General features: G+C 37.1%; 1 protein-coding gene across 2 annotated transcripts; it reads left to right on the top strand.

Moving 5' to 3' along the window:
• The first annotated feature begins 5,300 nt into the window (after positions 1–5,300).
• ttc12 (tetratricopeptide repeat domain 12) lies at positions 5,301–24,062 on the top strand. Of its 2 annotated transcripts, XR_013092956.1 has the most exons (22): positions 5,301–5,459; positions 5,744–5,901; positions 6,154–6,175; positions 7,094–7,171; positions 7,425–7,546; positions 7,781–7,840; positions 8,178–8,249; positions 8,594–8,654; positions 10,167–10,355; positions 13,210–13,279; positions 14,117–14,205; positions 14,603–14,771; positions 15,274–15,369; positions 16,303–16,366; positions 16,451–16,585; positions 16,757–16,849; positions 17,089–17,157; positions 18,756–18,857; positions 19,237–19,336; positions 19,560–19,788; positions 21,852–22,951; positions 24,036–24,062. XR_013092956.1 is itself a non-coding variant. In XM_014407364.3 (21 exons), exons 1-21 carry the CDS (start codon positions 5,408–5,410, stop codon positions 21,919–21,921), a joined length of 2,100 nt encoding a protein of 699 aa, XP_014262850.3. In that variant the 5' UTR covers positions 5,301–5,407; the 3' UTR covers positions 21,922–23,181. The 2 variants fall into 2 exon arrangements, 1 of the variants encoding a protein (XP_014262850.3); XM_014407364.3 differs by lacking the exon at positions 24,036–24,062 and having other exon boundaries at positions 21,852–23,181.
• Positions 24,063–24,578: the final 516 nt, after the last annotated feature.

The following is a 24,578-nucleotide window of genomic DNA, read 5'->3' as shown; positions in this document are numbered from 1 at the left end:
AGGACCTGACATATATTCCTAATTAATGATCCATGTAGAGGAGGTGTAGCACATAATTATAAAAACTTTTTTGATTTTTACTCTTTATTTTCTGGCAAAATTTGGCCTTCTCTATCTTACATAAATGTAGCTGTAATCCAGACGATGATGATGATTATTCCAAAGACTGTTCCGAGGATGTTCAGGGTCTTGGCCGTCCTTGATGCTTCCTCAGCAATAGCTGATTCTCCCAGAGTGTTTGCATTTTGTGCCTTTAAGAAAAAAAACCCTTTTTTTTTCTTTTACATTTAACTTGCTTAGAGAAAATATGTGTATATGTGTGATGGAAAAAATGATGCGTCAATGAAATCTGACTGGCTACCTTATAATAAGCACAAATCATTACAAATCAGCCTGGAGAAAACCTAAAAATAAAAATTCAAATATATTACTTTGAATTTTACTTTTAAGTGATTTATCTGGTTATTTAAAAAAAAACAAAAACAGCAATGATGTTCTAAAAAACTGAAAGGCTTTGGATGATTGTTGCTCTGATCTTTCGGTGTGTTTCTGAAAGCAGGTACAGAAGAGCAAAAGTTTGAGCAGGGGAAAAAAAATCTTGATTCTCAGGGAATGTTTCCTACCTTGCAGGAAAAGATAATAGCAGGAATCCCAAGTGGCAGACAGCAGCATAAAGTGTTAAAGATGGACCAACCAAGATAGGATGGAGCAACAGCGTGGGTCGCGCCTTCTTCCATTGTGTCAATCTCTTGTACTTTATGGTTTATTGGTCAGTGTCTGGATCCAGTGGGTGGTGGGTGTTGTGACCCAAAACCTTTTATACTTCAGGGGTGTGGTTTTGGAGTTTAATAGCTAACAGCTGCATGTATGTGTGGAACAGAGAAGGGGAAAACCCCCTCCATGCACTTCTATAGGACTGAAATTCAAGAAAGATTCAAATGAAGCCAAGAAACTTCCCACTGTAAAGAGCCTCCTCCCTGGTTGAGTCTGGAAGCAAAATCTGCTTGTGTAAATGTAATTAATTAATTACAACAGTTTTATTCTGTAGCTCACATTGATTTATGACACCCAACACAATGTGTCATTGGTTAAATTGTTTTACTTTTGGTTTTCTATCTAATCAGAACATTGCAACAGAAATTAATTTTTTTTGTTTGTTTTTACTTCTGAGACTTAACTCATTGTATAATTAACAGGATTAAGGAAAAATAAGTTTTGGTAGATAATTAAATCTGCCTCCTTCTTTGAAGTAGCTTTTTTATGAGATGGCACGTTCAAAAGTTACATTTGTACCAAATCGTTGTAACTGTGCTGAGCATGATTACAAGATGCAATTACTATCACGGTTTGGTGCTGTGGAGGGCAGGATGAGGACCAAAACGCAGGAGTCACGGACACAGAAGGGTGAACTTAGAGAAGCTCTATTGTACTGTGCAGATGTTCAGAAAATAAACTCACGAAAAAATACACTAAACCAGAATGTGAGAGCTGAAACACTGGAAAAAAACACAAACAGTAGGAGGGAACTGGGTGTCACAGGTGGAAACACAGCTGGGACTTATCAGATATAATGAGACAGAGGGAAAGCAAAACTCAAAACACTGAACACATGACACAAGACTATCAAAGTAAAAGAGGAAACACAAGCAACATTGATTTTGGTTAAGAGCACGAGGTTTTGGAGAGTACAGTGGCCAATGGCACACTTTGAATCTGTCAAAGTTTACAAATCTGTGCATACTGATAAAACAAGCATAATTCTGGTCATGCTCACTAGTGGTGGTCATTATCTATCAGACAGGGAAGCCGAGCTTAGGTCACTAGGGGTCCATGATAAAATTTGGGCTCAATAATAACATTTTAGATGGACATGAGCAGATGGTCAAATCAATTTTGTTTTTATTTTCATAGGCATCGTCACAAAACCTTTCCGTCACACCTCATGTCTTCTTCTTCTTTCCGTTGTTCCTTTTAGGGTCAACAAAGTGATTTCACCCTTTTCCTAGTCTCCTCTTCTGTCACACTGACTGTCTAGATATCCCCCTTTATCAGACCCATGACTGTCATATCCACACTCTGGCTTTTTCTTCTCTCCTGCTCCTTTTCAGTGTGCCTTCTTTCTTTCCTCTTTCTTTGTCTTTGGCCAGCAGTAGTTGTAGCCACCGTTTGTTCTGCCCTTAAACAGGGTAAATAGAAGAGATTGACACGCTACTCTCGCCTTTAGCTCACAAAACCAAATCACATTTTCTCTACATAGATAAACTCGGCCTTAGGACACCATTCCCAAACTAAATTATCCTTCTTTTCTTTTCTAACTGAGGAATATATTAACCGTATGAACCATAACATGAAGTAAATGTATTTTATTAACTCATGTAAGACTCAACCAGTGGATCAAAGCACAATGAACCCAGGCAACACCCATTTCTGCTCTTTACATTCTCACTGCATATTCCCTACAGCAACACAGTCAAAAAAACAATGAAATTCTGTTATGAAATTCTGTTATGTTATAAGAAACAGAATTAAATACCTCAGTAAGGAATCAGATTTCTTATCCATCACATTTGCACTTTAACTGTTGGCCAACAGCACTAGAAGTGGTTGTTGTTAACCTGAGCCCCCACAAGCCTAGTATGGAAATCTCATTCTTTATGAGTCACACGTTTGATCTGGCCAAGATTTTAAGCTGGATGCCCTTCCTGACCCAATGTTCTCTATTTTTCTTGCACTCAGAGTACACTAGCTTGTGGCCCACCTGTGGTCTGGTTTTAGATCAATCCATGAATGCAATACTGCTATAGCAATCCCTCTTTGGAGTGAAAATGATGATTCAGTGTCTTTCTGTAGTGCAATTGAATTCTTGCCATGCAATTTGCATATTCGCTGTAAGCATTGGTCTAAGTGCTTCAAAGATGTTCCCTAACCTCAGATCAAATTTGGGATACAGGATGGCCTCTGTTATTCTGCATCAATTCAAAACTACAGGATAAGTGGAAGATGTGCCTGAATATTTATAAACAAACAAGATCAAATAGATGGATTAAAGCTTCATTTTGAAGCACTAACAATATATATGCATGTAATAGAAGTAGCAGAAAGCACACAGTGTTCAGTTTTGTGAGAAAAATGGCATGAATTACAATAAATTTACTGGTGTTAAATGTTTTAAAAAGTAGAAACATTCACACTGATCTTTACAGATCAAGAAGAAGAAGACGTGGAATCTTGTGGAGAGTTAGTGCACAAAGAAAGATAAAGTGGAGCATATTTAATGAATGACTGCTCTGTGCTGTCAGTATCTGTTGTCCACTGAGGCACGGAACTGCAGGAGCTAGATCCGGCCATACACAAGCCCCTGTCTGTAACTCACACAATATGCATTCTGTCCTGCTCCAGTGCATACACTCTACCATGGAAGTTCACAAACTATAGTAAATATTCTGACACGGAAATTCATAAGCAGTAGCTGGACACCAGATTAGACACGACAACTTTAGTCTGAAAACAACTATAATTTCTTAAAATTGCTTTTGTTTGATCAAATTAATTTTATGTGATTGGTTTCTGTGTCTCGCTGTGCTCTTAACCTTTGAAGCCTCTTTTCTGGAAATATTTTCAGCTTCCTAGTTTAAGACTTGTGTAGGATATTACACAGAACATTATACCAAAAAAATCTAATTCAATTTGAGACCGTAAGTGATATAATTGCAACTCTATCTTCGTTTTCTTTGTGCAGATGTGGACAATGAGCCTCACTGTGTGTGATGATTTGGATCTGTATTAAATGTCAAGCTGTGAACACAGACAGCCTGTGAGGAGGGAGGCAGCGAGCTTTCCTGTAGTACCATACTTCATGTGGAGTCTTCTTGTAATAGACAGTGAGAATTCCTATTTTGCACAAGCAGCTTGGTACAAAGCCCTTCCTGATTTCTTATTGTTTTGCATTTTTGTCTCTCGTGCTTGTTTCAGATCACCAAACAAATGTTAATATTAAACAAAGATAACCCTAGGAAATAAAAAAATGCAGTTTTTTTAAAATGATAATTTCATTTCTTATGGGGGAAAACATGTCCAAACCTCATCAAGATGTTTTTTTGTCAAATGTGAGATGAGCCTTTGACTCTTTCCGGTCAGCAGTGGTTTTCTTATCGGAACTATCCCATACATGCTAATTTATTCAATTTATTTCTTATTATTGAATTTTGAACTCTCAACTCAAGTGAGGAAATTCAGGAATGCAGTTTTCTGCTCTGGCTCTCACTGTGACTTGTTTAAAATCCTCATTTAAAAACTGTTCTTTCGTATTATTTGGGTTAAACTTTGTCTAATATTAAAATGTCTTTGACACATGTAAGTGTGACATATATATGTAAAAAAAATTCAAGAAGGGGGCACTGTTTTTTTTTTTTTTTTTTTTAAACATTTTGTTATTCCTGACTATTTTCACTGGTTGAAGGATGAAACTTAAGAACGGATTTAGTCTCTTCATTACGACTATTTTGAATATTCTGTAGTTAATTAAAGATGAAAAGAATGCAGTACATACAAAGGAATAATAAAAGACCCACAGCACTATAAATGGACAGCTAGACGGACAACATATTTGGATAGATGTGTTTTCAACCACAAGGAGGCAGTTTAGCTCCACTGTAGAGAAAAATGGACGACGGGGTTTCCTATTGCGATAATATACAAGGTCTCTGCAGAATTCACAGCCCTCTGTCGTTATATGTAATGTATGAGGGGCAATTTACAGCATAATATTTACTCCTTAAAGGAGTAATGGCACGAACTCATCACTAGTAATACTACAACAGCTGCTAGTATAATAAGAATAAATATTTTATTTTTCTTTTCATTGAAATAATAATAATAATTAATTAAAAAGACTACTAATTTCTATGGTAGTGAGTGCTGCCTTCAGATACTTCCTCTAATCGGCGATTAAAGAAACATAAACATAATTATGTAACACAATGCACTTATTTTAGTGATTAAAAAATATGTTAAATACCGCATTCATAACCATGACGGAACTAACTTACATTCACAATGAATCAAACACGTCTCAGTGCTATTTTGATTCAGTTTTGATTTAGTTAAGAATTACCCTTTTTTTTTTCTTTAAAATTTGTCCCTCATTTATAACCCAGAGTAGTTAGCTAAAAGTAGTGTAGTTAAAAAGCCCCAGTTATTTACTTTCGCTGTTTGTTCCGGCTTCTTCTTGGCATTCTTATGACATAGCTTACATGTGTAGTTTACGGGCGGGCCTGAAGGCATCACGTTGCTATGGTAACTCAACGCTGAAACCTGAGGGAGAAGTACATTCAGCGTCTTGCTGAGATAAAACGGAGCCACGTGTCTTAGAATCCAGCAAAAGCTGCTTAAAACGGACAAACACGCAATGGAGAAACTTGAAGACATCGAAAGTTTTCTGAAGAATGTTGATGAAATAAGTGAGTAATGGTAGAAGTATAGTTTGCTAACGATATTAGCTAACACAAAGTTATTCTCTTGTACCCATTTTGCTAAGTTAATTAGCTGTAAACGCTAAAAAACTATTGTGTTCAATAAATATTGAGCTCAAAACGCAAATGTAGTGTATACTTCTGTGCTACTGGGAACTTTGTTGGTTTGAAGGTGTAGATTGTTGAGCTATTTCTTTACTTTTAGCCCTATTTCAAATGCCAAAGTAAAGCCTCTTGGAAAAGATCTCTCTGTTTCTTTGAATTCTTTTCAGGTCAGCTTGTGGAGGACCTAAGGTCTTGTGATGCTGAAGCCCAACAAAAAGCAATGGAAAAAGCTGATTGCTACATCACTTCCTTGGCAGAGCCCTGCAGAACCAAAATCAACAAGATGACAGTCAACACAAACCCACCGCCACTCCCTCCTTCCATAGTAAAGACATGCATGCAGTCAACAGCATGTGTCTTAGTCTACAACTCCTTGTATCTTTCTCTGTCTCTCATCCACTCTCTGACCCTCAGGCAGGAACACTACAGACACTACAAACAGCTTCTTGTTGTGTTATCCACCTTGTTCTCTCTTGTTCTTTAAGAAAAAGAACACGGTGTACATTAAGCAGTGAGTAGGTTTTGACCTCTTTGCTACTGTTATTGTTTTTTAAATTGTTTTTTTCTTCTTTTACAGACTCCTCAGACTGAAACTCCAGGTGAGCCACAATGAAAATAAATGTCTCTGTGGTTGTCAGTTGCAGTGATTGAAAGCACACTGATACTGTGCCCAATAATGAAATATTTCAACCAAAGAAGCAAGAACTAGTATCCATTTTTCAAAGATAAATTAATAAAGAACATAAATGATTTATTCCTCCCATGAACTACCATGCATTAGAGGATATGAATGACTCGAAATCAGTGATGTTCTTTGAGTTGATTTGTCTAGAGGCCCTTTAGTCAAGGAGCCTTGTTAACTGTTTAGCTCACCAAGGACTTGCATTACATCATCAGTTTTACTGCTTAAACATATGCAAATAGGAGTACTCTCTAGGCTAGTGTACAGTATTTTTATATACTGAGAAGCGCTGTGATGACATCCCACTGAACCCAGCACCCTGAATGTGATATTCCATTTAAAACAGCTTTTCAGCCGGCACTTCTTTTCAAGTCGCCCGGGGGTAAAACTCATTAACAGTTAAGCTTCAAATGTGTAAAAAAACTCACACCTCTTTGCGTGAATCTTCTAATATTGAAATTAACACACCATACACTGAATTCATGATGAGTAAGAAAAATAATCTTGTGCTCGGGGCTGAGAAAGCAAAACAGATTTTAAATTTCTCTGGCTCTTATTTATAGAGAATATCTAGGTTTGTGTGAACCCTCTTTGCATTATAAACACACACTCTGCACACTGTCTGGATCTGTGTAGTTACTAATAATGACTTTCTAAAACGACTGCAGTTTAAAAATAACAGAGCTTCTCAGACAGCGTTGGTTTGATTTTGTTTATTTAAATGGTGTGCAAACTCTCTTCATACTGTGCTCATTAAAAATGAGATTTTTTTGACTATTTCCTCCTTTGTAGTACTCATGCTTAAGATTATTTTTTAAATTTCTGTTTTGATCAGAGAATTTCATGAAGATTATGGAGATGGATGCAGAAGAAAGGAAAGTTCGGAAAGCTGCAAATGTGAAAAAGGCTATCGGTTTGTGAAACTTAGCTACCAAACCCTCAGAGGTCTAATTCGAACTCCAAGCAATCAAAATATATGTATTTTTATTGTTTGTGTGTCTTTGCAGTTTGCATTTCTCCAAAATACAGGATTAGGGTTATCACCTGTGATGAATCAGACTTCAGAGGGTTCACCTGTTGTAGATGAGCATTTCTCTATAGTCATTGCTCTGCTGAGCTGACAGTGTTTCCTTTTTAAATGTAACTGCTTGTATCCATCCCTGCAGCGTTCAAGGACAAAGGGAATGAAGCTTATGTTCAAGAAGACTATGAAACTGCTGTAAAGTATTACAGCGATGGTTTGGCTGAAATCAAAGATATGCAGCCGCTGTACACAAACAGAGCTCAAGTAAATATCTTCAATCTATGCTTTACAATGAAAACACAAACTTCCCTTTTTTCTCAAGGGGAAACAGAGCAGAGATGCTTTTGTGTGTTTATGTGGACACAGAGTGCATTAGGCATCTGTGAAACAGAACTTTAGAGATTTTAAATTTAGAATCTTTGTTACCATCTGCAGTGAAATTGTAAAATCATTATGTTCCCTTTCAAAATGTCCTGTCTAATGTTTACATCTGTGTAGGCCTATATTAAACTGGGAAAGTACAATGAGGCCGTCAGTGACTGTGAATGGGCCCTAAAGGTAAGGTCTGCCGCATATGTTATACTGAAGTCTAGTGAGCTCACCAGCAGTTTAGAAATATTCTCTAAAGAAACTGGGATGTTTGAAAAACTGGTTTAATTTGGTAATATCCTCAGAATAATGTTTTCTTTATGCTTCCCCAGAATGTCAAAGACACAATTTTTGGGTGGGAGATGTGCTCTGTAAACTGTCCATGTAATTTTCTCCAGTGCAGTGTGTCTGAAAGTCAGGTTGAATATTTATTTCTTACTGTGCAAGTGTGCTGGAGTCATTAAACGACCATTATGTAGATGAAGAGGTTTATTAAGTAATCCCATGATTATTTCATTTCTGCCAGTGTAATGAGAGGTGCATAAAGGCTTATCTACACATGGGTAAAGCATATCTGGGATTGAAGAAATATAACGAGGTGAGTAAGAATACCTCTCATTACAGTTGTACGCCTGAAGTAGAAAGATAATAAGAATTCTCAAGAAATTATAAATATGTTTCTGATTAAGATAATGTGGACTCACAGTAATCATCTGTAAATCTAATTTCAAATTATTTCAATTTATTTATTCCAAAATAGGATTATATCTAACACAGATAACCAGTAAAGCAAGATTTATTGTATGAATCACATTAAAGTGCACTGTAGCTTTTTGCAAACTGTATACCAGCTCTGCTGAGTCTAGAATCTTCTGGAGTCTTTAGTACATGATTGAAACACATTATATAGAAAGTGATGCAGAACATTTTTTCTTTTTTTAGGCAAGAGGCTGTTTTGAAAAGATAGAAGAAATTCAACCTGGGAAGGAAAAAATAGTGAAAGGTAAAGAACTATTTCCCATGGACTACGCTAGGAAAAGGTCCATTAATGAAAATCACCATCTTTGGTCATGTATCATCCAGAACTGTTTTAAGATGGGTACAGCACACATTTACGTTTTTCTTTGAAAAACATCCACAATATTTTGTTTTTTTTTATACTTTGCTTAATTATTCTGTGAAAAGAGTCATATGTTTTCCTAACAATATAAAGCCATCATACTCCTCAAAAACATGACAGTTAGAGGAAGAATGCATCCGTTCATTTTCTTCCACTTGTCAGGGTAGCACCCTGTGGCAGCTGGGAGTCTATCTCGGTCTATCACAGGGCTAACACATAGAGACAGACAACCATTCACACTCACATTCACACCTATGGCCAATTTAGAATCACCAGTTAACCTACTGTAACATGCATGCCTTTGGTCTGTGGGAGGAAGCCAGATTACCTGGAGAGAATTCACACAGAGGGAGAGAACATGCTAACTCTACACAGAAAGGCATCAGCTGGATTGTGGATTTGAATTCAGGACCTTCCTGCTGTGAGGTGACAGTACTTAAAACGGCCCCGCTGTGCCATCCTTGATTAAAAATAAAATAAAAAATACATTTAAGTGATGAAATATCCATCCACATGAAATATTAATCAGGTAATTAAAGGGTTAAGCAGTATTTTTTAGCATACAGGACTCTTTGTTCTCAGTCTGATGGTAAGATGGCAAAATGCTTACCAGGCCAAAAGAGTAGAGTTGTATGTAAAAGAATAGAAAGGGTTTAAAAACTTGTGATTTGAACTGTATGAATCAGTATGAGTCCTTTCTTGGGGCCCTACTTTTACACACGTTATTGGAAGTCCCTGCCCCTAACGCATATGGTATGTGCACAATGACTGAGGCAGGAAGAGCAGCAGTGAGACATCCTCATGTCTTATCCTGTCAGTGACAAAAGATTAGACACTGGTTAGATCAGAAATAGTTTGAAAAGGAGGAGCTTGAGTGGAGGTGGGTTGCAGTGTGACTTCCTGAGGCAAATTGACTTTAGGCTAACTAAAGCAACTTAAGTAGTGGGACCTGTACCAGATTTGATGATCAGATTCATATAATGATACCAGCTGAGACCTAAGCTGATGTGACCTGGGATTATGTGGCCTGACCTGGTTTATCTGAACTAGCACTGTGCTCTATTTTGTTTTATTCCCAGATAGAACCTAACCTTCCTGCACTTTGTTACTTTAATGCATATGATGCATCAAGTTCAGTGTTTTACACTGATTTTGCTATTTTCTTATTTGGGCTATTAGGTCATATGTGATGTACCAATACATTTCTTATACATTGGCAAGTGACCTCTTTCTATTTGAGTGAATATTAATAGCAGGTGGTGGGTGTGGTAGTCATGCCAGGTTGACAGATGCACCACAGGAGACTCTTCTCAGATAGGGGCAGCTGCACTTACTGCTATGGAATAACTTACTTTCTCTTCTTGCTTCTCCATTCTCTTTTGTTCTCCTTTGCAGAATACCTGACCCAGGTTGATTTGGGAAAGGAGAAAGAGACTCAGGAGATAAAGGCAAGGGAAGAGTTTGACAAGGGGAAGAGGAAGGCCACAACAGTGGTGGAGCTGTTGGAGAAGCTGTCAAAACCCGGTCAGATTGCCCTCTACTACTGCGGAGGATTGGAGATTCTGTCACAAGCACTTACTGACTGTGAGTGTTCAAACAATTGTGTTTCTCCTTTAATCACTGTTTTCAGTTTTTTCTTGGTAGACTGCGTCTCCGGTGCACCTATTTGTTGGTTTTATGACAAACAAACAAACAAACAAACAAACAAACAAACAAACAACAACAAAAAACGGATTTCAGGCTAGATTGGATAAGAAGACTTGAAGCAGAAAAAGAGATTACAATAATATGCTCTAAAAGCTTGTGCTAATTACAAAAATGCTTTTTTAAGTTTTGCAGGATTGCTTCATGGTAGGTTAAATGCTTACCATCCATGAAGTCCTGCACCATTAGTCTTTGGTACCAGTGACAGTGGAGCAAGTGTGTAAATGGTGGCTGATGTCCATTAAGTATCAGCTTCGCAGACGTTAATGTAAAATGAAAGACGTGCCAGACATTGTTCCTTAGTTTATTTAATAATGATCAGTGCATTAATATCAATCCAGATTCCATATTGGCCAAGGGCATGTGTCCAAATGCATTTTCACTTTTATTTTAAATCAAATATTTTCTTAAATGATTGAATTTCCAGCTATTTTTTGTGTTTTCTACCAGAGACATGTCTAATCAAGATATTGGTTAATTAAAAAAATAATTCATTAATTTTAAGTACTGTATATTCCTTTTTCATCCTGCTTGTAGAGTGATGCAGTTTTGTTCTTGAATCTATAAATAAACAATGAATTGCTTCATTAAAAACACCGTTACAGTATGTTTAAAACTTAAGTATTTTTTTCGACATGCCTCGTAACGTTCTGTACTTTTAGATGTTGATGGTATAGAGATCAGAGGTTTGCTTTCTTTGAAAAACTACATCTACCTCAGTTGCTGCTGTGTTTGTGTTATTTGTGTTTATTTATTTTGTCAGGATGCTGGCTCAGTTAAAATAGAAGAGAATTAATCATAGCAGTGCTGAAATCCTCTATATATAGTCACGAAAAAGAAAGTTTTCAGGACCTCTGTGCAGTCCTGTAACTTGCAAGAAGCTTGATAGCTACATCCGAGAGCATTACTAGCATGTTAAATGTTAAATTTCATGACAGTAAAATTAGAAAAATTTTACTGTCTGGAAGGGTTACCACGAGAAAACCTCATCTCAATCAACGAAAGCAACATGCAAGCTATTGAATTATTGTTTTTTCACAGGACTGCCCAGTCTGCAGAGTCTTGTGAAAATATTATTTTTCTTATAACTCTACATATAAAGCAACAGTACTTTTGTTAGAAACTGAAAAATTTTCCTGTTTATTGTCCCTCAACAGTGAAATGATATATCCACCTTTACATGTGAAACTGTTATTCAATAAATAATTTTCAGGCTTTTGTGCAGTGCCACTTCTGTGAAAATCTTTCATTTCTTCTTCACTGGTTCTTTTCAGGATTTCCTTATATAAAAATCCTGGAATTGCCACTCTGAAACTTTCTTTAGCGTCTAGTACAGACAGAAGTTTTTTTTTTCCTTTTTGTTTTACTGTGCCTGGTGGAGCAGCTTTAGTGCAATATTTAACAAAGCATCCACGATAGAACTTGTCCATTTACTAAGCTCAGCAGCATTATTTCACTCTGTCCTGTCGGTCACTACTGAATGTTGGAACTTCTCCATTGACACACTAGATTTGTGACAGCCTGGCCCCGGGCACTCTCCATGGACATGGGCCTCAAAATGACATGTTTATATACATTTTAGTGCAAGAAGTGAGCTGTTGAAAAGAAACATATCTAATTCCTTTTGCTTGGTGGTAGCACAGAGCTTGTTTCTCAAGGTTTTAGATAGGCAGGAACACACTCTTATGGGCCTGATTTCTTCTTGGGTGAAGTAGGGAATTGGGTGGCCAACCACTATTTCACCCCATGTTCCTGTTTGACAATGATACACTCAGGCTGAAAAATAACCGATATGTTTACCAAGTCCTCTGCAGTCTGAAAAGGGGCCACTGTGGACAGGGAGTAATTGAACTTCACTGGGTGATTCACCCTTCCTATTTGAGCTGGTGATATTTTTGTGAATGTTTTTGACCTGCCAAATAACTTTGAAAGTCCATGCTACTAATGTAACTCTTTTTAGTTATTGCCACAAGGCAAAAATGGCAGTTTTTTTTATTCAATAGCAGCACTGTAACAGTATAACTCGCCAAGGTCAGTGGCTCCATCTGAAGTTTGTTTTTTTGTCTACTTATACTTTAAACATGTGGCAATGACGTGGTAATGAAGTGCATCGAGTGTTCTGCTACCTGCATTGTAAATTTTCAGGTATTTTGACTGCAGGGGCAAGGCTGATGAAACTAATAATGTTTAAAGTTCACCACTCAGCAAACCATAAGAAGGTAAAGCACATCAAAATGAAATGGTAACTCTCTCTACTTCTTCTTTCTTTTTTTTGTTAACTTGTATGACTGTTTGTAACATAGGATGTTATGTTGCCCTGGGTATTGTCTGCCAAATGGCAAACATCTCTTATCAAATTTCACTTTTTTCTTCATTAGAAGAATAAAAGTGTCATGTCAAATGATATAATGCCTGTCTTACAGTGCCATTCAACAGAAAAGGGCAAAACTTACATAACTTACGACTGAAAGGATCTCAGCAGGGCTGACATTACAAGCTTTTCCCCCTAAAAGTACTCCTTCACTGCTCTGCTTTACTTCGTCTTCTTTGGTATTAGATAATAAACTGTTTCTTACTTTGCCTTAGTCTCTTAACATGTTTTATGTATTTTTCATTCCTGCCCTTGACTGTAAATCAGCCAGTGAAAAAGGTGCGTCTGCAAAATCTCTAAGCTGCCTGATGATGTTCCACTGCTTTCCGTCTTCTTACACCATATATTGTTCTCTTCAAACAGGTACAGGGCAGACCCTTTTCAGGCTGAACAATGGCTTTAGTATCATCGCCAGCAATGTCACGGTGAGAAGGTAAGGAGACCAGAGGGAGAGGTAGCAGTCAGCCCTCGGTGGAGCTTTGACAGATGGACTTAGAGGCAGGGGCATACAGAGACAATGATGGCATAAACTCGAGAGATCATTCACCGCCCCCTCTCCCTCCTCAGCTGTTTCTATGAAAGCCCAGAGAAGAAAAGATGATCACACTAGAGATTGAGATGAGTGCTGAAATAAGCAATGGCCCCCGTTCTGTCCCAGAAAGAGGTTGTGTTTTTGTACAAGATACAAATTATGACTCCCTCGTTTCAGATCAGTAAGGTTATTATTAACTTGTCACATGCTTTCAATGTAGTCCATTGTTAGCAATATCCTTTTTCAAGCTGGGACACAGTGTCCAGGAAGCAGAGGGTGCAAAGAAACTGCAGTCTGAGCTTGATGGAAATACTCAGTAAGGCTGCTGGTGTGAGCCAGATAAATCACCTAACACCTATGTGAGCCACGAAGCAGGAAAAGCCAGTGCCATTGTGGCCTGTCCTAATCACAAATTGAAGGGGCACTCTGAGTTTGGGTGCTCTTGGTCATTTCTGAGAGTTAAAGATAAGCAGGAAAAAAGGTCTAGAGTTCTTCAAAGTTACATTTTATGCTAAATATAGTATTTTTATTTCAAGGTGTCTTTCAAGCTCTTCACTTTTACATATATAGCTGAATCTAAAAAATGAATGAATATTTTTTTTGTGAGTGCCTTTTTAAAAAAATAAACACTGTTCTGCAGTAGGGTTGTTTCATATAAAATTATCAGCTATGTTGTCTTTGGCAGCTGGGTTTTATGTTTACTGACATACTCACATTGCTTGTATAATTTCTCTGCAGTTGCCTGTTGGAGAAAACAAATGATCCAGAGAGTCGTGAGCTGTGTGTGTCTGTTTTTAAAATATGGAGGAGAGTTTGTTGTGGAAATGGTATGTTGACAACTGAGGTACACTTCAGTGTCTGTCCATGTATCATTTTACTGTCACCGATTTAGAAGGAAAATAAGAAAACAATACTGTTGACCTCTAAATTAGTATTGTGGTCTTTATGCACATCTTGTCAGTATTTTGTTGAACATGTTTTTTGTGCTTAATCGCCCAAACTACAGATGGGTGACACATGGAATGTCTAGCATTTTGTGCAAGCCTTGATCATTTTTACACACTGTGTATTTGTAATATAAATACCTTCATTATCAACATAGGATTAATAATACAATGCTAAATTCATTAAAACTAGGTTGTTGTTTACTGGGAACTGACAATGGGACCACTGTGTCTAGTGTATCTGTCTCTTTATTCTTCTTTGTTTTTCCACTGCTTTCAGATGAAAACCAGAAGCTGTTGATGACATGTCCGGTCGCCACACAGTCCATTGTTCATTTGGCTTCATCGGAGCATGATGAAGTGGCGAAAGAATGTCTGGCACTGCTGTCGGTGTACTCAGAGATACCACGTGGCAGACATTTGGCCATTGAGAGCCTTGATTTGAACATGTAAGATATTACTTTATGTTGTCGGGAGATTCCACTAGCGATGACTCAGTTGGAGTGAAGATTCAGTTATTGTCCACCATAGTCAATCGCTTTGCAGGGACAGGGAATTATATATTATATAGACAGAAACAGTAATGCTCTTTTACCTCCTCCCTGCAGTGGAGGGACTTTAGTCTAGCCTCGGGTAATATGTTTGTTATTGTCACTCCAGGTGCGACATCATTTTAATGATATTTCAAGAACTTTTGTTCTGTCATTGCTCTGTTAACTCTGAGCAGCCCAAACAATTTGTTTTGCTACCCGTATACCTGCGGCTGAGCAGATTTTCAGAAAATGTAAAAAGAGCGATTTTTATTGTCAAAGTATTTCTGGCATTATTATCCCAGTTGTTGGTCCCAGGCTAAATGCCATCATTATGTGGGAACAAAATATTAATTTCCTTTAGTAATATCTTCTCCCTCTCTCTTTGTTTATCTGCCTTTGCTCTTATCTGAATGTAAAGGTTAGTGAGGAACCTCATGGTGTGCGTCTCAAAGCCAAAGAAGCAGCAGGAGAACACAGCGGTCAACATTCTGCAGAACTTTGCAACAGAAAGCCGGTATGATTCATTACTAACCCAACAAAATACTCAAGTCATGATCACTTCACGCAGTCTTTACAAACTAATAAAACAGAAACAAGGCCTACAGGACACTCCTGTTTGCCTAGCACAGATTTACCTGTATCAGCAGAAGTCTAGAGAGAAATAATAATGTGTTATCCAAGCCTTAATTACTACACTCATTAAAGCCAAGGCTGCTCTGCTTCTGATCGACTTCAACTTAAAGATGCTATTTTAGTGTAGTATACATATAAGCAGTATAGATATCATACAGCATTCTTAACCTTTAGTATTGAATTAAAGGGAAAATGACTGTGCAGTGCAGATACAAAGCTCACAGCAAATCCATCCGACTTTTACTGCCTTTGATGTGGATGAGTGACAGTCTTCAGAGACATGACAGTCAGTGCTGTTTGACCACTAAATTGAATTGTCCTGTATCTCTTGTATGACTTGGACATTTTGTGCATTTGGGGAGTATTTACAATTGGTGAGGCTCTAGGGTTCGAAGATAAGTCACTGGACTCAACTGTTCAGCTTGGAAAGCGGTCCCCTCCTTTGAGGTTATACACAGTTTTCGTTTCTTGAAGTTCTTGATTTGCTTTCTTCTGTCATGCATGGCTGTGTATAACTTAACCTGACATCATTCTCTCACCTTTGACTTTATTCCCATTGTAAAAACAGCACACAGGATATTGTCAATTTGCTACTTCAGTGTGACAGTAGAAGACCTTCTGTCATTTTCCATATTTATACTCAGACAAATCCTGCTTTGCATTTGTAGCAGACATGTTTTTTAATATATATATATATATATGTATATATATATATATATATATATATATATATATATATATATATATATATATATATATGTATATATATATATATATATATATATATGTGTGTTATTTTTTTTTTCTCTTGCAGGTTTTGTATTCAGTTGAGAGATGTTTTGACAGACTCAGTCATTCTGCCAGTTACAACAATAATGGTAATATATGCAATTACTGGTTCACTTTATATGCAATTTGTGTGCATGTGGAAAAAGTACTCAAGTGTTTCCTGTATTTTTCAGAAAAATTTCAACACGTCCAATCAACATATACTTCCGTCACTGATATCAGGTCTCGGCTGTCTGGCTAGAGATGACGTCATTCGTCACAAGCTTGCTCATGATCCTGATTGTTGGAAGGCCTTTCTGGTTGCTGTTGTTAGTAATGGTTACACATTTGTCTCTTTCTTTAGAAAAGTGCAAATTGCTATTCATTGTGTTGACGTCATATGCCAAAGAAATTAAATGTCTTCTATAGTGTTGTCACAATGAGACAGAAAAGATGTCTGCTTATTATTTAGTGGAGGGTTTTATTCTCTCTCCACACAGAGGACATGCATTGCATCTGAATACAGAGAGATCCTCTACCCTTTACTTGGCTTGATTATGAACCTTTCAACCGTCACCTCCCCTGTTATCCAGGTAAGTTCTCAGGTTCTCTGACTTTTTTCCTGACAACTTGAGGAACAACATTCTTACTACAAAATTCATTAATAGTAATAAAATAAGATTGATAGATTAGACTATATCAAAAAAAAAAAAAGAATAAAAGCCAATGGGAAAGGAAGCAGAAAGAGCAATTATTTGTTGTGACACCTATTTAAAGGTGAATTGAATGTGAAAATTGGATTATCCACTTTTCCATCTGTGGCTGTTTGAAGGAGCTTTCTGTTTCACTCTGCGACTCCTGTGTGGATCTCCTGAGGCATAACGACGAGGGAATCATAACTGTGAGTAAAGCTTATGCTCCAGCACTCTGAAGACTTTAACCTTAACAAAGAATATAGATTGATCAGGCATAACATTATGACCATGGACGTGTGAAGTGTACAGCACTCATTATTTCTTCATCATGGCTCATTTTAGTGAGTGGGATATTGAGTGGGATATATCAGCTATTATTGTCAAGGTTGATGTTTTAGAAGCTGGAAAAATGGGTAAGCGTAAGGATTTGAGTGAGTTTGACAAAAGCCAAGTTGTGGCTTGACGACTGTATCACAGCATCTCTAAAAATATCGATCAAAAGGTCTAACTAAGGATCACTGGTGAACAGGTGACAGAGTCAAGCATGGCTAAGGCTCAATAATGCATGTGGGGCGCAAAGGCTAGCCCATGGGGTTCAGCTCAACAGACAAGCTACTGTTACTGAACAAGTTAATGCTGGTTCTGATAGAAAGGTGTCAGAATACACAGCGCATCACATTTTGTTGCAGCAGACCAGTAAGGGGGCCCATGCTGACTCATGCCCATCGCCAAAGCTCTGACATTGGGCTTGTGAGCATCAGAACGGGACCTCGGAGCAGTGGAAGAAGGTGACCTGGTCTGATGCATCATGTTTTTTCTTTTACATCACGTGGTAGATGGCTGGGTGCACTTACCTTGGGAACACCCAGCACCAGGATGCACTATGGGAAAAAAGCAAGCACTGTGATACTTTGGACAATATTCTGCTGGGAGACCTTGGGTCCAGCCATCCATGCGGGTGTTATGTTGTCATGCACCACCTTTATTATTACTATTATTGTGTTGCTATTTTGTACATTATATATTATATATATTAGCTTTGCTGAGAGGATCTGTAATGAGCATGTATGTTCCAATTATACGTTGGAAACGACAGTTAACATTTGCTTTAAAGCATTAGAAAGTTGTCTTTATGGTAAAATATTAAGTAATAATTTCTTCAAAACACCCTTCAAAGTTTTTAAAGATGCATTATTCACATTATTGCCAGTAGAATAGAATAGAATTAGAATTCAACTTTATCGTCATTGCACATGCACAGGTACAGGGCAACGAAATGCAGTTTGCATCCATCCAGAAGTGCTTTAGTGATATAGATATATTACAACATATATTAGCAATAATATAGATATAGTAGTGGCTTTAGACCAAGCTGACTGCAGCCTGAAACCCAGTCTGGTCCTAATTTGTTGTTAAGAATAACCTTCTTTGTGTCGGCAAACAAAGAGAAAAGAAGGAACAATTTTTTTCATCACTTTTGTTCTATTTTGTCTACTGCACACCCACATATTGTGTAGTTTGTATCTTCAAAATATTAAACTGTGCTTTCAAAATCCTGGATAATACAGTGCAATTTAGACATTTTAACCTGCAATGAGTTTCCAGTTTGTAATAGCCTTATTTTTATTATTTTCTGAAAACACCCTTTTTCTTCAAATGTTTTTTTTCTGCTAGTTTTCCTTGCCCCATAGCAGTTTTTTGATAATCTGCTATCCAAATTCTCTGCTTTGTTTTTCAAGCCTCTACTTTTTTCAGTCTTGTATTATTTCATTTTCTAATGCCAGAATTCTTCATTGTTCTCCAGAGAGCCACAGGTGTGCTAAGCACTGTCCTACCCCAGTCCTCACAAGCCGTTCAGCATGTTATCCAAAGGGAAATGGTCAAAACCATGTGCAGTCTCCTGAAGGTGGTAACTGTGAACACTAATCTACTGCTCAAATGTCACCATAGTTATCTGCTTCTTCTTGTTGAAAGATGTCATTGTCACATATTCATTTCATAGTAGCGCATGCAACTACTTGCCCCGAATTCGTTGCTTATTTGTGAGCTTGGTTATTTGTCTTGTGCATTCATGTTTTGTATCATGTATCATCAAAGCAACACAAAATGCAACAAAGCCAGAGACCCAAATTTTCTCTATATATACATATTTGCCGTAATTCCACTAAAAGACAGTTTTTCTTCATATTTCACGTGACCTCTGACTGTCACCATAAATTTAATGTTTATCCACATTCTTTCTGCTGGTTTTAATGTCATTGTTATTTTTGTGCTTGCCTACCCAGGGAGCCGGGCAGACTGCCACTAAGTATGCCATTAAGACTTTGACAGTGTGCACTGCTGCCAGTCACTTGGCACGGGAGAAGCTGGTGAACTCTGATAAAAGTGAGGAATGATTGACGTGTTGGTTTTAACAAGCTCCTTCATTAGTCCATGAATATAATTTGAGTGCTGACCTAATATTCAAATAAAGTGTGTGCATGTGTGTGTTGATTCACATATGAGGACAGTAAATACTACATCCACTGATTTTTAAAAAAATTCTTTAGGTGTATTTAAATATATTTAATATACATCCTAATTGCCTTTCATTTACTATTTCACACAGAATTGTCTATAATACGTCGTTTGCTGAGCTCCAGCTGTGACGAGATGGTCTCAGGAAATGCAGCCCTGTGCTTGGCCCACTGCCTTGATTTGGAGGGAGTTGCCAGTGACCTGCTGGGCACTGATATTGTGCTGTTGCTGCTGCAGCACGCTGCAGGAGATGCTAAGAGGACAGCTGTGCAGCAAAATGCAGCAATAGCTCTTGGGAAGTTGTGTCGATGTGAACCCAGGTACCCTCTCACCCTAATCGATAAAGCCACGTAAACAATAGAACCAAGTCGCTCACCACGTATTGCTTTGAAGCTGATGCCATGTTGCTCCCGGACATTACACGCTTCCTAGGTGGCATTTTAATATATTTACTAGCAGGTCTTATGTCAACCAGCCATATTCACTCTCATTGATAGTCACGTATATCAAAGTTTATTAGTAATAGTTTAGTCAATATAGTTTATAAATGACCTAACTTTTAACCCCGTTAAATTGGTTTTCATGGATGCCTGGATGTTAAACGTAATTGTTACACCTGGTAGAGCAGTAACCCTGATCATTTTATTACAGATGAAAGGATTTAGACAGTTTTTAACTCTCAGTGTTGCCGCACTGATCGTGTGACAGCAGAGTTTGGGCCCAGGCACGGCTAATGACGTCAGATTTAAAGACTGGATTAAGACTCGACTGTACGCTGTGTTCGTGTTTTCCTGCAAAACAATAAGTTCCATTGGAGCAGCCCTTCAACGCCTCTCTCTGTCTCTCGCTAGCAAAGTTGACCCAGACAACAAAGTGAAGCCAGTTTTCGGCTACGAGCCCGACACTGAACCCGATGCATTAGCCAGAGGTCCCTTTACTATGGTTCAGAGCTGCGGACCTGTTTTATATACCCGCGGAATAGTTTTCTATATGAGATCGCTGCAAAAAGTGCAGCCTTACCTAATGTCCACCCTACTGTTACTCATTTATATTAAGATTTAAAAATCTAGTTGGTATTGGTATGGTGAGTAGCCTTCAGTAATAGTAATAAATCACACAGCAATAGTACATTCATGTAGTTGTAAAAAACATGATAATATATTAAGTAATCCAACGTTTTCAGAGTAACATTGAGTAACGTTACAGAATTCGTTACAAAATACATTTTGGGGCATGTATTCTGTAATCTGTAGTGAATATGTTTTAAGGGTAACCTTCCCAACACTGAGCATTGATAGTAGAGGTAAGAGATATAGCCTAAATATTATATCACAATATTTCAAGAAATTCATGAAAAGTATATTTTTGATGATACAGAAAAAAATAATGGCTCCGTTACTGATGCTTGCAGCTTGCAGGCAGTAGCATTTATTTCAGTGTAAGTAAATAAATCCTTCTTTTCCTGCTGTAATGATGAGGCACAGCCTAATTTGAAGTGCAAATCTACTGAAACAAGAACCCAGCAACAGCAACATTATAGTGTAATAGTAGTGTCACAGCATTATATCCAGCGGCACAGCAAAAGTTAAACGTAAGCAAAAAAGTAGCCTACGTAGTGTTTTCACTGAAAATTTCGGTAAAAATATAACATGGCTATTTAACAGTTCAGTTTAAAAATAACTAAAATGACTTAACTTTATAACTTTTTGGAAGCCTGTGATAACACTGAAAAATATTTTCTACTTTGGATTTTTTTTTTCATCTTTGAATGACCTTTAAACCAGCAGCTTAAAGCACTACTTTTGCAAAGAAATCATAAAATTTAGCTATCAATTATTTAATGAGTTTAACGAGCTCTTTTTTGGAGTAGCATTATTTGAGGATTTTATAAATATTTGGGAGAAATTAATGTTTTTTTTAACAGTCTGTAAAATAAATGAGAAGAAAGCCCTTCTAAGGATCTGGAACATGTTAGGTTAAATATTGTTTCTCTGACTCTCACTGAAGAGTGAAATTTGAGTATGAACATCCATCTACTCATAAATCCACGAGGATATAAATAAAAAGTGATCACGTTCTTAGCTAAGCAGTGATGTGTCGCTGTGGGCCATCATCCACTATAGAACCTCTGCGATTATGCAAGTACAACTGGAATAGTACACTTTATAATAGGAGTCGGCAGCGACAACGTGTCTATTTATTCCTAGAAAGACTAAAATATTCCTCCAGGCTGAAGCACTTGCGTGTGACTGTGTTGAGGATGTGTTAGTCTTCAGTTCCTGAGCTCACACGAGTGTAGTTATAATTGAATGCCAACCAGCTGAATATATTACTGCTACTTTCTTTTGCAAAAAATCCCCCAAAACTTTTTCTTCTTTTCCAGACACATGAGCAAACTTCGAGAACTACACGGCCTTGAGATTCTGCACTCGTGTGTAAAGCTCATCTCATGAACCCCTGACCACACATTTTATAATATCCTTCCTTGACCCCAGTCTTGTTTTCTCCTGTATTCTGTGTTAGGCGTTGATACTTGCTTACCTTTGGGTAAAAGTGAAAGTAAATGAAAATGAAGACGTGCCAGTCCTGGTTGTTTATTAGTCTTCCTATTTATTAAATTTCATTTAAGATTATATTGATTTGCTATTACAGAAAACCAAGTCTGACTAGAGATTCATTAAATATTTTCTGTATTTCATTTGGATTTGAGTCTCCTCCGTTCTCCTTGTATTTAAACACTGAACAGTGTTTAAATACACTGTTCAGTGTATTAGAACAGTGTATTTAAACACTGAACAGCTACAATATTCTGTGCTTATTTTTCATGGAGGTATTTCATGTATGAATCACCACATAAGTGCACCCAGTTATACCTTGTTTATCTGTAACTTATATGATTTGAATGCCATTGTTTTATAACATCAAATATCTGCTTCTTGTACAGTTGAATAAGCTGTATTGTATTGTTGTATTTTCAAGGATTGATATTGACCAGACAAGGCAACATTAACATGGTGATGGTATTTCTATTGGGAAATTGATTAGAAAAGTGAAATATTAACATGTTTATACTTCTTGAAACCTTTAGATACAGTTTCTGGGTTGTTGTTTTTTTACATTAACATGTAGCATTTTCAGTACAACTAATTGTATTGTTGCCCTATAGTCAGAGTTTCTGATACATATTGTTTAAAATTCCTTATTGAATTCGTTCATCTTCTAACCCATGGCCATGTAGTTGTGACTGTAAAGAGGGAGGATTACTGTGAAATCGAATCCACGTATAAATGAACTTCAGAGGACAAAAGCTCCCTGCATGGGATGGCACCATCTGCTAGTAACTGCAAACAGCTGATACCTTCTGCTCAGGTGGATTAAACAGTAATAAGAGCATTTAATCAGCGGGACTGATAAATCGCAAACAAGACAGAACAGAAATGAAAATGCTTCACTGTTTTATACTAGGACTCTTTCTGCTTCCAGGTATGTACTCACAGTTGTGTTTATTTTCTCAGTAAAGTAACTTAACTTAATGGTGAGCCCTGTATACTGCAGATTAATCAATTAATTGGCCAATTTAATAAATTATTTCTATGTTAGATAGAATATGTTTGTTTTTTGCAGCTTGCAGCTATATATAAACTGCATACAGTACACATATATGAGCTGTAAAGTTGTAATACTTAAAATACAATATACTGCTTAAAATGTAAAAAATATTAAAGCAACATTAAAAAATACAGAAATGATTATTTATTTGTTCATCAGAAGAAAATACCAAAATAAAAACAACAAAGAGTAGTCTGCAGAGTAGAGTAAAGATGCCGAAAATAATAAAATAAAATAGCAGCTCTTTGAATAAATTAAAAGAATTTTCCTCACATATATATTTAATTGTGTGTCATGCCTGGTAGATGGGAATACATTCATAAGTTAAGGCGTATTACATTCATAAGACTACTTTGTTTAGCTTTATGATAATGTTTTAATATAATCAATATTAATTGATTTATCTTTCACATCCATTCTATGTGTGACCTGTATGTGTTACCCTGTATTTAAATATATGATGTTATGGTATAGTTTTTTTTTTTTTTGCTGTTTCCTCAGTTTGCCGTAGAGTAATAACTCACAATATTAATGTGCAAAGATTAATTCAGTTTGTAAACTGGCTGATATCAATGCTGCAATTATCAGTGTAAACATCAACCTCAGACATTTTCTATCTTATGCATACATGTACTATAGCAGCAAGGCTCTTTTTCTAACACTATTTTAAACTTCTTAAAATCACCAGCAAGGACAAGTTATATGAGGGCAAGACAACCTCTCCAATAACTAAAACAGTGATGCTGATTTAAAATGTTTTAACCTCACTCAGTCACTCGGTCTTATTTTGAATACCAGGTGTTTGTACTAATGTGATTTTAAGACTTCAATAGTACTAAACAGTAACACATTTATTTTATTTATTTATTCATTTTTGTGCTATTTTTCATGCTAGGTTTAAGAAACAGAGCCTCTAGGGAGGACATTTGAGTGACATGTTTTGCTTTTGTCTTTGTAGTCAGGGCAGAAAAAGAAGATTTCCAAGGTTACTTCACAGAGCAAACAAAAGGCACAACTGTCACAAAAGATCTGCTTCTGAAAAATGAAAACACAACTGGTCATGGCACAGAAGCAATACCTACAGAGAAGACACATCAACATACCGCAATGGCATTGACTGCCAAGTTTCCAGAGGCGGTCTTGCTTGACACCAGACTGACAAAACCTTATAAGAAAAGTCTAATAACAAAGGCGTCAGCTTTAATTTCCCTACCAAGCTCAAAGCATTTTGTCTCCAGAAATGGGAATAGCTCTCTCATATTAAAGAGAGAGCCGTCGGCTATGAGGATTGACACTGAATCAGAAAAACTATTGATCTCTAATTATGAAAAGATCTCATCATCTTCTGCACAATCTGCAATAGAATTAATGATGAATGACACCTCTGACCCAGAGGGCAATTTGACTGCAGAGGCAGTGAAAGCCCCTCCTTGGTTTCACACTCTTCTTGATTACAGGAATCAAAGAAACACTAACTCTGTTAAGCTCACATCTGCTGATG

The sequence above is a fragment of the Maylandia zebra genome, linkage group LG14 (genome assembly GCF_041146795.1).
Source record: "Maylandia zebra isolate NMK-2024a linkage group LG14, Mzebra_GT3a, whole genome shotgun sequence".
Taxonomy (NCBI): domain Eukaryota; kingdom Metazoa; phylum Chordata; class Actinopteri; order Cichliformes; family Cichlidae; genus Maylandia; species Maylandia zebra.
Note: the sequence above shows the minus strand (reverse complement) of the source record. Positions and strands in the feature narration are given on the sequence as shown.